General features: G+C 32.7%; 1 protein-coding gene across 1 annotated transcript in view; it reads left to right on the forward strand.

Moving 5' to 3' along the window:
- The window catches only part of PPP4R2 (protein phosphatase 4 regulatory subunit 2), a 51,674-nt gene extending 36,088 nt beyond the window's left edge, over positions 1–15,586 (forward strand). Inside the window, exons 3-9 of the mRNA XM_027522263.1 lie at positions 265–435; positions 9,046–9,139; positions 10,574–10,611; positions 11,408–11,482; positions 11,721–11,858; positions 12,531–12,820; positions 13,076–15,586. Of these exons, the coding sequence (XP_027378064.1) occupies positions 265–435; positions 9,046–9,139; positions 10,574–10,611; positions 11,408–11,482; positions 11,721–11,858; positions 12,531–12,820; positions 13,076–13,392 (1,123 nt within the window). The 3' untranslated portion in view covers positions 13,393–15,586. The remainder of the gene's footprint in view (positions 1–264; positions 436–9,045; positions 9,140–10,573; positions 10,612–11,407; positions 11,483–11,720; positions 11,859–12,530; positions 12,821–13,075) is intronic.
- The last annotated feature ends 465 nt before the right edge of the window (positions 15,587–16,051 follow it).

The following is a 16,051-nucleotide window of genomic DNA, read 5'->3' on the forward strand; positions in this document are numbered from 1 at the left end:
GTAGTTAATTTTCAAGATTGTAATCTGATTTAGGTTTTATTTGGATCAGGAGTTTGGGAGAATTGGATGGAAGCATGTAGGAGGTTGTGAGTTAGATGATCAGGTGTGGTGCAGGCTGCTGAACAAAGTCATTCTCACAACTACTTTTCCTGATCTTAATTTTGTTAGTATTAGTGTTGTGATATATTCTGTATTTGTACTTTTTGTTCAAGAATTGTGACTCTACATGGTGTTATATATATTTTTTTAATTTTTTACTTATAGGATTCAGTGGTCCCAATTTAAAGGCTATTTTATTTTCAAACTGGAGAAGGTGATGGATGATTTCAGAACTTCAGCTCCTGAACCAAGAGGTCCTCCCAACCCTAATGTTGAATATATTCCCTTTGATGAAATGAAGGAAAGAATACTGAAAATTGTCACTGGATTTAATGGGTATGCATTTAATTCTACGTTAAAGGTTTAATTTTTAGCAGATCATTAAAGATTTTTCCTCAAAGTTTTGAAGTGTCTAGTTGTTTGATCATTCATTCGAATAAGCTCTATGTCTCGTGATATATATAGATAGATAGATAGATGTTATTGAGTTCCATTTTACAAGTAGTTGAAATTCTCACAGCTTTTTTTTTTTTTTTTTTTTTACACTTGAACCACCTTTATATGGTTCACTGGCATTTAGACTTCAAATGTGTGTGACAGTGGAAACATCAAATATTTAAAATTTTTTTCTATTTTATATTTGATATTATAAATCTTTATACTTTGGAACCTGTTATTGAGGTAAGTAGCATTTCTTTTAAAATGAAAAGCAATTTATGAAAGGATTCTACTTAGATTCTACTTTTTAATTAAAAATATTTTTGTAAGAGTCCCTGTTTTCCCTCCAGTAAGGAACCGTTTTAGCCTTTTATAAAACATAGCACTGAAAAGTTAACTCTCCACTAAAAATGAAGCTGACTTTTAAATTATGTGTCATATTCTGTTATTTTAAATACTTTCTTTTCAGGACTTTGTATTTTTAGGGCTCCCTTTATTGAAGGCAAGAAGTATTTTTGAAGTTGAATTGTTCAGTGTTTAAATTGGCATAAATTGGAGTGTGGAATGACAATACCTAATTTAGTGAATTGTGGATATGTTAACCATGAATTTATATTTAGGGACAGTTTTTGATGAGATTTCATTTGTATTTTTAGGTAGCATGAATGGTCTCAATTTTTTCTTCAGATATTTAATCACATGGGATTTGCAACAAGATAGTTTAATTCACTTAACCCTTTATTTTATGTCATGTTTCCCTGCTTAGCAGTTTGATTTAAGGTATCAAATTCTTAAACTTTGGTTTTGGGTATGTTGCCGAAATACTCATGGGAGAAATTAAAGCTGCTCTTAGGGGTTTGGGATTGGAGGGCGACTTGTTTTCCGTGTACCCTGTTGTATTAGTGAAAATTATTTAACTGTATGCATATATCTACTTACTAATTTTTTTAAAGCATATACCATGATGAAGCCACGTGCTGTGTATTGGAAGTATGTTACATAAGGCTTACTATTGAATATGGTTAAGAATACTTCTTGGGGATGTTTATAAATAGTGCAGAGGTTGATAGTACTTAGACATTATGGTAATTCATCTTTTATTTCAGTAAGTTACGGCTCATTTAAAATTAAGAGTTATGGTCAAACAGGTCAAATTATACACCACTGCTTTGTGAATGTGAAGCTACTTGTGATTCTAAATTAGTAATACCATTTTCAGTTCTTAAACATTAAATTGGATGAAACACAGCTATATAGGTATTAAATATTTCTCATTTCTTTATTTGTTAAATAAGTGCCTTTCCTTCTCCAAGATATTTTATACACACACACACACACACATAATTTGTTAAATAGGTAATTGACCTACGTCTGAAAAGGACTTAACAGTCCTTAAATGCCTAAGCATACGTAAATATAATTTCTTTTAAAATATTTTTTATCTTAAACTATAATTTATATTTTTACTTTGGTATTTCAAAATGGCAGTTTGCAAATTATTTTTCTTAAGCAGAACTCAAGTCTTAATGATACATTAGTATTTTTGTATTTTTCATTTTTGATTTACCCATTTTTATCTATATCATAATATTTGATATGTGGTACATTGAAACATCTTTGTAATATTTTTCAGTTTTATTTTTGTGTTTGAATATACATCGATTAGTTGTTGCTATAAAAATTTTTTCCCTCAAAGTGGTGAGTAAAAGTAGCATCTTTTTCACCTGGTTGAAGGGTTTGTCTTTGCCAGTATTCCTCTTCTGCTCTTCGTAATAGATCATCTTTTAAATTAAAAAAATTACAGTAGTGTGTTCATAATGTTTAAAATATCCTCATATGTCCTAGGAGTATATGAAGAAAAGAAAGGAGGATCATGTTGTATGCTAGTTGTATTTTACTTTTAGAAGAGCTTTGAAATTTTTATATCAGTACAGTTACGTCTGTGTGTTCTGTTTGTCTTTATTTGAAATGGCTGCATTATTTTCTGTTATATTAACAGATTATGTAGTCCATTTTTTCTGCTCCCTTGGTGGGCATTAATTTTTTTAGCTGTTACAAGTGCTTGTAGTGCGCCCCCTTGTACATACACTTTTGTGTATGATGAATGGTGTATGTTGAATTTTTGTATAGATTTATTGTTCCTTTTTTTATTTTGTAGAAACCGTTACTAGGTTATCATGTATGCACACTTAAAATTTTATTATTATTGCCAGATTGACCTCACAGAGTATTTTCATTTATGCTTCTGTGTTATATGTAAATGCTGTTCTTTTTTGTTTTTGTTTTTGTTTTTTTTCCCCAGTATTTTTGTGGGTCTGTCTGTGGATTTGTGTCTCTTTGATTGCAAGTGAAAGGGAGCATGCGTGTCCTTAATGACTCTTTAATGAATTGGTTTCTTTCACATCTTTTTTGGTTTTTCTTATCTTTCAGTGATTTTATTATTGGTAACTTCATTTTGCTGTTTTTGTTTTTAATTAGTGAAAGCTCTATAATAAATGCTTCAAATTATTTTGGCATGAAAAGATTATTTTCTAAAACTAGTATTGTCAGTATATAAATTTTTCCTCTTTTAAGTGGAAATTATCCGTTTACTTGTTGGCCGGATTTTCTGAACTATGAGATTCTGGACACCAAGGGTGAATGCAAATTAATTACTTAAGTCTTCCTCTGCTTTTGACAATGTGTTACACCTAAGACCTCTCGAAAATTAGCAGTAAGCTTCCCTTGCTGTGGGTAGTTGACTAAAAGGGCATGGCTGTGTATTTATGAGGGCATCTAGCCACTGTGGCAACCCACTCCAGTAATCTTACCTGGAAAATCCCATGGACGGAGGAACCTGGTAGGCTGCAGCCCATGAGGTCGCTAAGAGTTGGACACAACTGAGCGACTTCACTTTCACTGTTCACTTTCCTGCATTGGAGAAGGAAATGGCACCCCACTCCAGTGTTCTTGCCTGGAGAATCCCAGGGATGGGGGAGCCTGCTGGGCTGCCGTCTTTGGGGTCGCACAGAGTCAGACACGACTGAAGTGACTACGCAGCAGCAGGCAAAGTGCACAACCATTTGATACCTAAAAATCTTGGTTATATCACTGCTAACGTGTCAGTTGTAACTGAGGAGTGCTTATCTTTTGGCATGATGGCCTGACTATAAAATTTCTTCTCTGGAGTTATTTTTTTAGGTTATTTTAATGTGCATAATCAGAGTTCGCTTAGTCCTGAAAACTTTCAAAGGATTGTTTTTTTTTCTTTTTTAAAATTTATGTTTTTAATTGGAGGATGATTACTTTACCATGATTTGCTGGTTTCTGCTGTACATGAGTATGAATCAGCCACAGGTATACGTGTGTCCCCTCCCTCTTGCACCCAAATGACTTGTTTGTATGCTTACGTGCACCAGTGCAGATACCTTGTAAGTTTCTGCACCTGAGGGTTTTTGCCTCTTCATATTTTTTTAAAGGCTTATATACAAGATTTTCAGTACTTTAAAATCTGGATTGTAGATATAAAACATTTACTCCTTTTTTGATTTTATATTGTTTGCTTTATAGTTAGCTTAAGATTATTCAAGGATGAGAGAATGGGTTCTAGCCTTTTGTTACTTGGTTCTTTTACTCCTTTTACCTATTTCTGCTTGCTGGTGTACCTGTTCCTCTTGGGGAAAATAGACTTACTGCATTTTATGTTCATTATTTGTGTCAGTATTTGTTGAGCATGTTGAATCTATTAGAAGAGACTTATTATTTTTTCTTTATTACCTTTTCTAACATAACTTGTTGAGACTCAAGGTTGCTTAGTAGCCTTCCCTCCTTACTCCCCTTAACTGCCTTGCTTTGTGTGTTGGTAATAGGTTTTGATGTGATGCTGTCTTTAATAAAATTTTATAATTGAAAGAGAGGAAATAACAGAAACCTAATTAATTTTTCTTAACATTTTTATTTGAAGCAAGTAAAGTAATTCAGGCACTGTAGAAGGTGATTAACTGGTTAAAAGTGGTGTCAGTTGCTGCAGATTCCTTTTAGGGTAGGGAATGACGTAGATACTAGTTCACGGTTATGTACCATTATTGAAAGGGCCAAATTTTTCTTTTTCTTAACTTACAGTGCTCTTTTCAATAAATCCCAATTTCTAACCTTTGTCTTGAGGTATAAAATATATGCACATGAGTATTTATGACATGTATATATTTATATAGATGTTAAAGTCTGATCCAGAAAGAACATATTGATTTAAGTAAGATTGTATCACAAGATTCCACTGGTGATTTCTAACTTCTTTAGAACTTTAGAGTAAACAAAACTCAATACATTTAATCTTTGATGTCTAAGAGATACTTAAGTTAATTTCCACTTAAATAGTAATTCTGTTAATTAAGACAGTATAAATGTGGACCTTAATAGAAAATAAAGATGTAGTAAAAAGTATACCTTTATGCATAAAAGTTATTGGCTGTTTTAGCATTTTTTAAATCAGGTGTCTGATTTTATGGTTAGCTCTTTTAGCCTTTTACTTTAATGGTCTCTGTGTTTTAATTTCCTTCATCTTTTTTTATGAGGAACATTGCTTTATAACGTATGTGAAAGTTGCTCAGTTGTGTCTGACTCTTTGTGAGCCCACGGACCATACAGTCCATGAAATTCTCTAGGCCAGAATACTGGAGTGGGTAGCCTTTCCCTTCTCCAGGGGATCTTCCCAATCCAGGGATCGAACCCAGGTCTCCCACATTGCAGGCAGATTCTTGACCAGCTGAGCCACCAGGGAAGCCCAATATATAACTATATAACACACATATAATTATATAATGTAGAAGTAAGATAAAGATTTTTATTTTGATGGATGCTTTCTTTCCAGCTGAATATCTTGGTGTATATCCAGAATATTGGCACATCTTGATGATCAAACATTTAAACAGATAAATTAAAAAATATTAATTTTAGTCACTTAAAATCTTTCTCGGGTTAAAATACAAGACAGGAAATTCTAACTTTAGAGCTTGGTGTTTACAGTTTGTAATTTATGCTTAGATGTCTTTCTCTGTTCAGCAGCATTCTTGATATCTGAATTCCGATAGCTTTTAGGTACATAAGATTTGAATTTTTTTTTTTTTAGGTCAATAGATGGGGACAGATTGCAGGCAAATTAAGGTATATACGTAATGTACAACCTGTGATCCTGTTTCATCAGATTTAGTTACTTTTTGGAATTAAAAGGAATATTTTTAAAAACATTTTTTGTTTGGTTTCACCATAAGTTGGTCTCTGGAGGGTTTGTGCCTTCTCAAAATCTACAGTAAATAGCAGATGAAATTGGGATAATGATAGGAACTAAGATTTATTCATAAAGTATTTCAGGCCCTGAGTGATTTATGGGCTTCCCTGGTAGCTCAACTGGTAGACTGCCTGCAATGCAGGATACCCTAGTTTGATTCCTGGGTCAGAAAGATCTGCTGGAGAAGGGATAGGCTCCCCACTCCAGTATTCTTAGGCTTCCCTGATGGCTCAGCTGGTAAAGAATTGTCCTGCAACGTGGGAGACCTGGGTTAGACCCCTGGGTTGGGAAGATCCCCTGGAGACGGGACTGGCTACCCACTCCAGTATTCTGGCCTGGAGAATTCCATGGACTGTATATATAGTCCGTGGGATCGCAAAGAGTTGGACACAGCTGAGCGACTTTCACTTTCAAGTGGTTTATATGCATTATGTATCAGCGCTCATAATAATTACTTAAGAAATGTGTTTTCAGAATCCCTGTTTTCCAGAAGACTTTAAAGAGGTAAATTCAACCTGGGCACAGTGTCCCAGAGGGTTAGCCAGTATTTTTTTTTTTAAAGCCATACTACCCTATATGTAACTAGTGTTTTGTTAGATGTTGTAGACATATTTTTTGGGGGTTTGCTTAACAAAATGCGTGCTAATCATATCCTTAATAAGTTATTTTCCAGTTCCTTATGTAATCTTAATTTTCATCTTACGATGTAGACAAGTAATATATAGGTAATGCAAAGTAAACGGAATGCATTTTAAATAACTCAAAATATTTTTCTACTTAATTGTTTCACAGTGCACCTTTACTAATAAATATCTTTCCCCATTCTCCCAATTTCAGGATTCTGGTTCATATTTTTCATTGAGAGTTAGTCGTGTTCATTTTTGCTCTTTTTTTTCTTCTTAGCACATGTCTTAATTTAGCTAGTGATAATTTTTTATTAGAAGAATTGTTAATGTTTTCAGGAAACTGTCTTGTGTGCTGTGTAAACTGTTGTGTAGTGGAAGAGAAAGAGAAAGCAGACCTGTCATAGAGTTGTACCAAGCATTCATTTTGGATTTACCTGGTTTATTTTTATACCTTCTTTTAAAGACCCACCTCAAATTAAGTGTTCCCATTTTTATGTTCGATTCCCTGGCATACAATTTATTCTTTCTCTGTAGCACTGTGTACACAATTTTATTAGCGTTTGTTGTCATAATTGTTTACCTTAAGTGTCTTTCAAGTCTGCTATTGAGTAAACTATAGTCAGCTCTCATGTTTACATAAAAGATTAAAAAGTACTTAATCTTAAATGCAGTTGTCAAAATTATAATAATTGTTTCCCGTGGGTACTTTGATTTACAGGAAGTGTTTGTATTTTAAAACTGTTCACTTGAGTGAGAGTTGTATAACATCTTAGTGCCATCTATTGGACACTTGGTAAAATGACTTAAAAAGCTTCTGAAAATGTTTTAATTGTAAACTTACTTTGTCATAGGCTGACATGTTATGCAAACATAATACATTTTTCTTTCTAAAGCAGTATTGACATTTACCCACAAATACAGTGTTAATAATTGACTACCATTTTATCTACTTTTCTAGAGAAAATTAGCCAAAACATTTTAGTCTAAAACCATGATTAAGCAAGAAGTTGGAAGATTCTCATCTTTTATGGTTAATTTTAATTTAAGAGAAACACGGCTGTCAGTGTGTAAAGGAAATTTAGTTGAAGGAATAGATATAAATAGACAATATCTGTTTAAGTATTTGGTAAATAGTATTTGAGTGTAAGTATTTGGTAAATAGTATTTGCGTGTCCTTAATACTGGATCCTACCTTGCTTATTTTGTAAAATGTATAAAAACTTTTAATTACAGTATCACTCTGAGAGCTTCATTGAGGGAATAGGGTTGGGGGAGCAGTATGTGGGTGTTTAGGATTTGGAAAGCAATGAGCTCAGTGAGGGGCAACATATTGGTATGCCACTAATATTCTGAAGTCCATGATGGTAATATATATATATATATATAAATTATATATTGAATGTCATGTATGTGAAGAGATCCTGCCCTTAAGAAGCTTTCAAATATGAAAAAAAGACACACTTTGGAAAAACAAGATACTTTATTTTGACAGTGTATTTTACTCTGATTTTGAAATGTAAAAAGTAATAAGACTCAGAAACTCAAAGAACTTGGCTAAAAGAGTAGTACTGATGCTAAGAATATAAGAACTAAATATTGTTGGTCCAGCTAGAAAATGTACATTTATAATTTTATGTGTGTGTGGTATAGTGGAAGACAGAACATGGAATTTGAAGTTTGAGAACCTGAGTTTGAGTTCTGCACTCACTAAATTGCCTTCCATTGTGGGAGAGAAAGAATTTTGTGTTGAACTGCCTGTAAACAATAAACAACTTGGTAAATAATAACTATTTGAGGCTTTATAATTGTCTTTATAAGGAGAATAAGTAGATTTCATGTGACAAATACTGAAGTCTTGAAGTTTACATACACGTTTTAGCTGCATTTATCATTATTTCGTGAGATTTTGCTATTCATATTGTAATTCTGAGGAATGCTAATAGTGTGTGAGATAAAAACTCACTGATTTATAAAATCATTTCAGGTTCAATTTATGTCTCAGGTTTGTATTTTCTATGATCAAGTGAAAATTTGATTGTGGTTGTTAAGTATTTGGTAAAGTTGTCAGTAAGGTACTTACCAAATATATATAGTGTGTGTGTTTGTATGTATTTTAAGTTTGGTGAAACATGTAGGTTGTATATAAAATTTTATTATGGAGCAGAACTGTATAATACTTTTTCATTGGAATCACTTTTTGTATTCTGATAACATTTGTAGTTTATTTGAACACTGTAAAAAAAACTTGGTGTGCAAAAGAATGCTTGAGAAAGTTTATGTATTAAGTAGACTCTCACTTGTTTGTGTTGCCTCTCTTATAAACTTAAAATTGAATTATCATAAATAAGAATGTTAAAATTTTTTCTCAGTTTTGAAGCTTTCTGTTCATTTTGGATGTTCTTTTTAAGGGATGGAGGGGGAAATTGTTTTTTTTTTTAAAGAGAACAGGTGTGCTTCTTGTTTTGCCTAATTTTAGGTGATTCATCCATTCATTTGTAGCATTTTCTTTTGTAGCTTAACATGGGTGACTAGATAAAGCTTGAAATGGCGAGAGTAATGGTTCGAATTTTCTTGAAAATTAATAACCTTAAACTATAAAATTATATTCTTTTGCAGTATACCTTTTACTATTCAGCGACTATGTGAATTACTAACAGATCCAAGGAGAAACTACACGGGAACAGACAAATTTCTCAGAGGAGTAGAAAAGGTATGCATTGTATAATGGGGTTATATTAAACTGTAGCATAATAGATTTTCTTTGAATAGACTCTACTTCAGGCATCTTGTCTTGAAATAGGTTTTTCAGCCTACCTGAAGTTTTTCCCAAATTGTGTTCTAAGTTTCAGAGAAAGATTTAATAAGAGGAAGGCAGAAGAATGCTTGGGAAAAGCAGTTTATTATTGTCTCTTGGAAATTCTTAATTTATCTTAACATATTAACAGTTCTGAGAAGTTCTGTAATTGATATCTTAAAAATAGAGGGTTTTGCAAACTTACCTATAGAATTCTTTAGTTTTAGAATTCAGAGGTACACAACTTGGAAAATCACTAATACAAGGTATTGAGAAGAATTATGTCACATTTAAGAATAGGAGAAGAATTGGGTTTTTTGTGGGTGAGGAGATGTTAGAGGGCAGAGCATTCTGAACAAAGGAAATAATCTGAGAGGCAACTACATCAAAGTGTTTCAGGGAATGAAAAGCAAGTCATTGGCTTGTGTGGAGCGAAGAATGAATGAAGGAACTGCATGTGAACTGAGATGTGGACCACTGGTTTTGCTAATTCCTATAGCGATTGCTCCTAAAATATAGTCTAGTATACATTTTAAGGTTCTTTTCAAATCTGTTCATTTTACCCTTGGAGCAGGAATCCAAAATCATTACCTAGTGATTTAAAATAGATCTTAGGGTCTAACTGGATTAATGTGTTTGTTGAACTCTGAGGGCAGGAAGCTGAGATGGTTCTTCAGTACTTAACAGTTCAAAGACTTCAGTACTTAAATTTTGGCACTCTTTGGATGAAGAGGCAGTGTCACAGGAGTCATAGTTGTGTGACTGTGGGCCAGTTACGTATCCAAGTCTTGGTTTCCTCATCTGTAAAATGTGGACCATAAGAGTTCTGTGAGGAGGATTAAATATAAAGCACTTACTTTGGCTCAGCAAGCTTTCAATGAATATTAAACCATTGATAAAGTTATGATTATCAGGAGGGTTATAAAAAGGTTTGCGTCTCTTTCCCTGTGTTGTATCATGCTACACATCAAGATTTTGAGTGGGTGCTGCTTTACCGGGAATTTATTATTACAAGGCCTGAATACTTCAGCCTCTAAATAGCTTGGTAAGAGGACATGGTTCTGTTCTATTACATACAGTACATAAAACACATGATGGCAGGGTTCCAAAGCAACTGAGGAAAAATGAGACTGACAAAACAAATAGCTTAGTAAGTTATTAGATTTTAGTCTGTTGCTACTGTTTTAGTTTTTGCTTTTTTATTGAAGGTTTTTGTTTTTAGCCATTTCTTTTATTAGTAAAAATATAATACATGGAAACTTGATACCAGGGTGATTTTGGGAAATTAAAAAGAGGTAAACTTTATGTTGTACATTTCCTCATATTAATCAGTAAATGTTGTTATTGCAGAATGTGATGGTTGTTAGCTGTGTTTATCCCTCCTCAGAGTAAGTATAGCTACTTTTCTTTTTTCCTAGTATATTATATTCTGTTCTTTCATTTTTAATATATGCCTTAAAAATATATTACAATTATTTTATATGTAATTAAGCATGGTAACATTTGTAAATACTTAACAAAACTACCAACCAGTTCCCAGAGTAGAATATTACCAATAAACATTACCTAAGTATTTTTCCATTGAAAAGATTTGTATTAAATAGATTCATGATTTACTGCAATCTTACATTGTTGGATTTATGTACTATCTTGATGACATTGCTCTTCATGATGGACTGTTATTTCTGATTGTCATGAGTTAAATAGTAAATTTAGGTAGTTGTGTAGGGCACATTCCTTGGTACCACTGGTAATTTTACTAGGAGTGGATGTCCTGGGATTATGAAAAGTTTAGCACAGTGTCCATGGCTTCCTCTGAATATCAGTAATGTCTCCCCTACTTCCACCAAAAAAATCTATTTATTCACTGCTAAATGTGTTCCCTAAGGATATGAGTGAAGGAAGAGGGATTGTAGGAAAATATTGCCCTCTGTTGAGAAGTATTTGTTTAATGGTTAAAATACCTGATTTCATAGAATGATTATGGTGAATTTGTTTCAGAACTCTTGAAGAATATATTTGTATATTGTTAAATGAGATACTAGGATAATTTCATGGTTATTTCTCTAAGAAGTCTTTTGTTTGATTCTGTGACATTGAAGTCTTACAAAAGATCTTTTAGACCCTTGACTTTTATCAAAGTTAACTGAACTATCCATTAAAAAAAATTTTTCCCTCTCATAGGAAGAACAATTCCAATAGTTTAAATCGAATGAATGGTGTTATGTTTCCTGGAAATTCACCAAGTTACACTGAGAGGTGAGATTATTGATTTTTTATTATTCAAAGAGCTGCAGTTTCTTAATTTTGAATAGGAAACTCAATGTACTTTTTAAAAATTGGGAATTTTATGGGAGGTATAGGATGATATACCAAAAAGAATTAATTTGGTGACCCTTGGTTCTGAAAGTATTTCTGTGATGTGTGCATATAAACCTTGGGAGGGATGACTTTTTTACAAAAATTGGGAAAATGATGTTCATTTCTCTTACCATAGGTCTAATATAAATGGGCCTGGAACACCCAGGCCACTTAATCGACCAAAAATTCCTTTGTCAGTTCCCATGACAACAAATGGCTTGCCTGAGAGCACAGACAGCAAAGAGTCAAAGCAAAATGAGGACAAAAATCACAGGTTTGTATGTGATTTATTTTTGAAAACAAATGTTTTCCCAAAAAAGTGACATTTATGGATGATTTTTTTATTAAAAAAAATAAAATTTATTTATTATTTACTGTTGTTTTGAGAAGGAGAAAATATTTTAATGCACTTAAAAAGGGCATTAGCATATGCTGATGATGGGCAGAGAAAAGACTTAATTGCTTGTTTGGGAAGATTCTATTTATAATAGGGTGTTAAGAAAATGATCATGATACATTTTTTTCTTTTAGAAAATTACTTGGAGAAGATACTTGTAAATGAGTTCAAATTCTGTGAATCATTTCTCTTCGTAGATCATAAAAGGAAGTCTTTTTATTGATATCCCATCTCAAGTTTTCTTATCACATTAAGGGAAAGGAGTGAGAGGAATTAAGAGTATGTCTCAGTGGGGAACTTGTAGTTTTATTGTAAGAGGACATTTAACTCACTGAAGAATTGAACACAAAGGTCATGTAATTCATTGAGTAGTCCTAGTGGGAAATGTTTAACAGTTTAGGTGTCCTTGGAATTATTCTCTTGTTTTTCTTTGCCCAGATGTTACAATTTAACTTGCACAGTGAAAGTTACATATTATTAGATCTTAAAAATAGAATGTAAAGGATGAAGAAACAGTTTTATTAATGACACTTTTAAAAATATTTACAGTGACTCTTCAACATCTGAATCAGAAGTTTCCTCGGTGAGCCCTATAAAAAATAAACATCCAGACGAAGATACTGTGGAGGCAGAAGGGCATGAGGTAAAAAGACTCAGGTTCGACAAAGAAAGTGAAGTCAGAGAGATGGCCAGTCAAACATCTTCCAGTGAAATTTCTTCAGTTATGGTAGAAGAAACAGAATCTCCATCTTCATCTCAGAATAAAGACAAAGAAAGTAGTTGTACCAGGCAGCACTGTACAGAAGAGGAGGAAGAAGAGGATGAGGAGGAAGAAGAAGGTATTTAGAGACCATCTGTAAAAGGGTGGAGTAAGGAGATCCTCAAATTCTTGTACTTCATTTTTGCCTGAAAGAATTTAACATAATGGAACTCCTTATAATGCTGATGTTGGGTTTTTTCTCCCACCTGTATGTAGTTGCTGCTGAGTTTCAGGGGATATGATTTGAACTGTAGAATATCAGAATTCATGAAACTTAACTGTGGAGGTATTTTGAAAATCAAATTTAACTACAACAACATTTGCTTATTTTTAGAGTCTTTTATGACATCAAGAGAAATGATCGCAGAAAGAAAAAATCAAGAAAAAGAATCTGATGATGCCTTAACTGTGAATGAAGAGACTTCTGAGGAAAATAATCAAATGGAAGAATCTGATCTGACTCAAGTTGAGAGAGGTTTACATTCTGAAGGTAGTGAAAATACAGGCCCTGTAAGTAGTGGTTCTGATTGCCATGAAACCGAAGAATTAGTAGGATCCAATTCCAGTAAAACTGGAGAGATTCTTTCAGAGTCATCCATGGAAAATGACGAAGCCACAGAAGTCACAGATGAACCAATGGAACAAGACTAACTATTTAGAAATATTTAGATGCAGTATTTTACATACAGTTCTGGTTTTACACTGTATAAAACGTTTATGTAACAAAGTGGACCTTTAGTTTTACAAGAGAAGCAGGTTGTAAAATAAAATACTTTATGGGGTAAATCCTAAAAGAGTTATTCATGTGAGAACTGTGAATATCAGCTCCTCTGGGTCCTGCTTACCGCTGACTTTTTTTTGGTCTGGTCAAATCAGTGGTTTGTGTATAGATTTTTTTTTTTTTTTTTAGGGTTAAAAATTTTAAACTGGAAAATAATTATAATTTTGAAAACTTTTTTGGAGATTATCACACTTAGTTTATTACATATGCAAGAAAGCTTTTGTCTTGTCTCTTTCTGACAGCTCTAGTAGTTTTCATATTTTGGTCATAGTTTGAGCATTTTAACATGTGAACTCTATAGGGTTTCATGCTGGTTTCCAGATTTTATTGTTTGACTATGTACAATGGAACTTTAAGTCATATATACATATATATATTATTCTAAGGGGGAAATGTTATATTTTTCTGTTTCTATAAGAGATGAATACAGTGGATACTTTTTCTATTGGTAATGATTGAGTTCACCTCTTTCAGAAGACATTTTCTTTCTCTTCTGAGTAATTCAGATAAAATCTGGCCCCTGTGAAACCCTGGAAATCTTACGTCTGTTGAAATACCAGGTTAAACACATTCCAAGAGATCTGTTCAAACTAAATTCTTTTGTATACTTCTGAGGTGCCTGAGAAAAAGACTACATTATTTATGAGAAAATGTGCTTTATCTTGGAAATTGTGTTCAAACATTTAGCTTACTATTTTGTAGAATGAATGCTTATAAAGCTGACATGAGACCATCTCAGAAGAACCAGGCTGGTTCCTTTACTTTTTGCTTGCTTTTCTGAACCTTGTGAATATTACACATTTCTTTCTAAATTATTCTAGAGTATACAAATGTCAATGGTATGAAACACCACTGTACTGGAAAAATTAATATATTACTTTAGTAATGTACCAGAGCTAAATGACTGAAGCTTTAGGGGTGCATAGAAGCCACCGTAATTTGTATGACATTTTGAAGTGAATTAAATATTTTTGAACATGCTTCTTCGACAGCCAGTGTTATATTTTTCAGATCAACACAAAGCACAATGGTTACTCTAAACTCAATATTTTCAAATTCACATATTTAAAAGTCATGCGCAAGCTGCAACTTCCCTGTCTAAATTACTGGCTGCTAAATTTATACCTGTTTCTTCAGCTGTACCTTTTGATATTTAGAATTTTTAAATTTCTGTAAAGTAGATTTTGTAGAATGTAATGTGTTCACTGCCTTTGTGAAGCGGTATATAATTGTATAATTTCTGTGTGTAAACTGAATGCTTGGGCTTTCAATACAGTATTCATATAAAGCAATAAATATTAATGTTATGAAATACTCGAGTACATTTTTATCAAAATATACAAGAATCCCTTTTTTAATTTCAGATACCTGAAGTATACAGATGAACTGATAAAACCGATGCAAACATTTTCTCACACTGTATCATACGCTCTGGGGTGACTTGGGCAGCCACCACAAGTTTTGCATTTTGACTACTTCAATTGCTATGACTAAAACTACCAAAATGAGCTGGCTCCGTTTATGTCTGTCGGGTATTATACTACTGACTGACTTGATTGTCAGGTTCACAGCAGCTAGATGATATATTTGTGAAATAGGTCTCATAGTTGGAATAAAAACTGAGTATTGATTTATTTACTGTATCCAAGAGAGAAGAAAAATCACACATTGTAAATTTTTTTAAGAACTTTGCAAAAAATGTTAAAGCAAATTTTAAATGTGACATTCATTTGTAGTGACCTATTCTTTATTTTGTTAAGGGATATTTTGCCAATGAAAATAGATTTTAAACATTTTAAGTTTAGAAATTTTGAAATTTTCTTTAGAATATTTATGAAATCATTGTCAATAAACCTATTCTTTAAGATCCTGTGACCTTTTGATATTTTTTATTTTAATTGTGCCATGGACCACTTGTAAACTGAATTACTTTTGTTGGATATAAGTTGAAGATTTAGCATCATGACTTTGAGGTCTGTGGTTTTATTTGTATACTTGCAGTTGCTATTTTTGCAAGGGCAAATGTATTTCTTTATTAAATAAAGTATAATAATGGTGAATGTACCAAAATGCCATCACTCAACTCTATGAGAGATCTGCATTTTAATCTATAGTGTAATAGTTTTAATATTTATTAGATATTCTTATGTTGATCATAGATCATACTTGTTGCTGTTTATACAGATAATTGTAGAATGCTCATGGAATATTTTCTTTAGGATAGATGGGATACTTCTGTAGTAAAACTGGGAAACCTTGTTCAGCTGGTTACTGATGTCTGGTGGGAAGTAAACTTCCTCATGTATGCATAGATGCACTTACAGAGACTTTGCTTCATGAAAATCTCAGTTCTGATAGTAACGGATTCAGATGTGTACTTTTAAAAGGCTAATTTTAGGAACATTTTCTTAACACACATCAGCAAAGTCATAAAAGATCTAAATGAAGAAATAAGACCTCTGATTAAAAATATTATTTTCTGTTTGTCTTGAGCAGATTGTTTACCTGTTAGACTCTAGACTCTGAACC

The sequence above is a fragment of the Bos indicus x Bos taurus genome, chromosome 22 (assembly GCF_003369695.1).
Source record: "Bos indicus x Bos taurus breed Angus x Brahman F1 hybrid chromosome 22, Bos_hybrid_MaternalHap_v2.0, whole genome shotgun sequence".
NCBI lineage: Eukaryota > Metazoa > Chordata > Mammalia > Artiodactyla > Bovidae > Bos > Bos indicus x Bos taurus.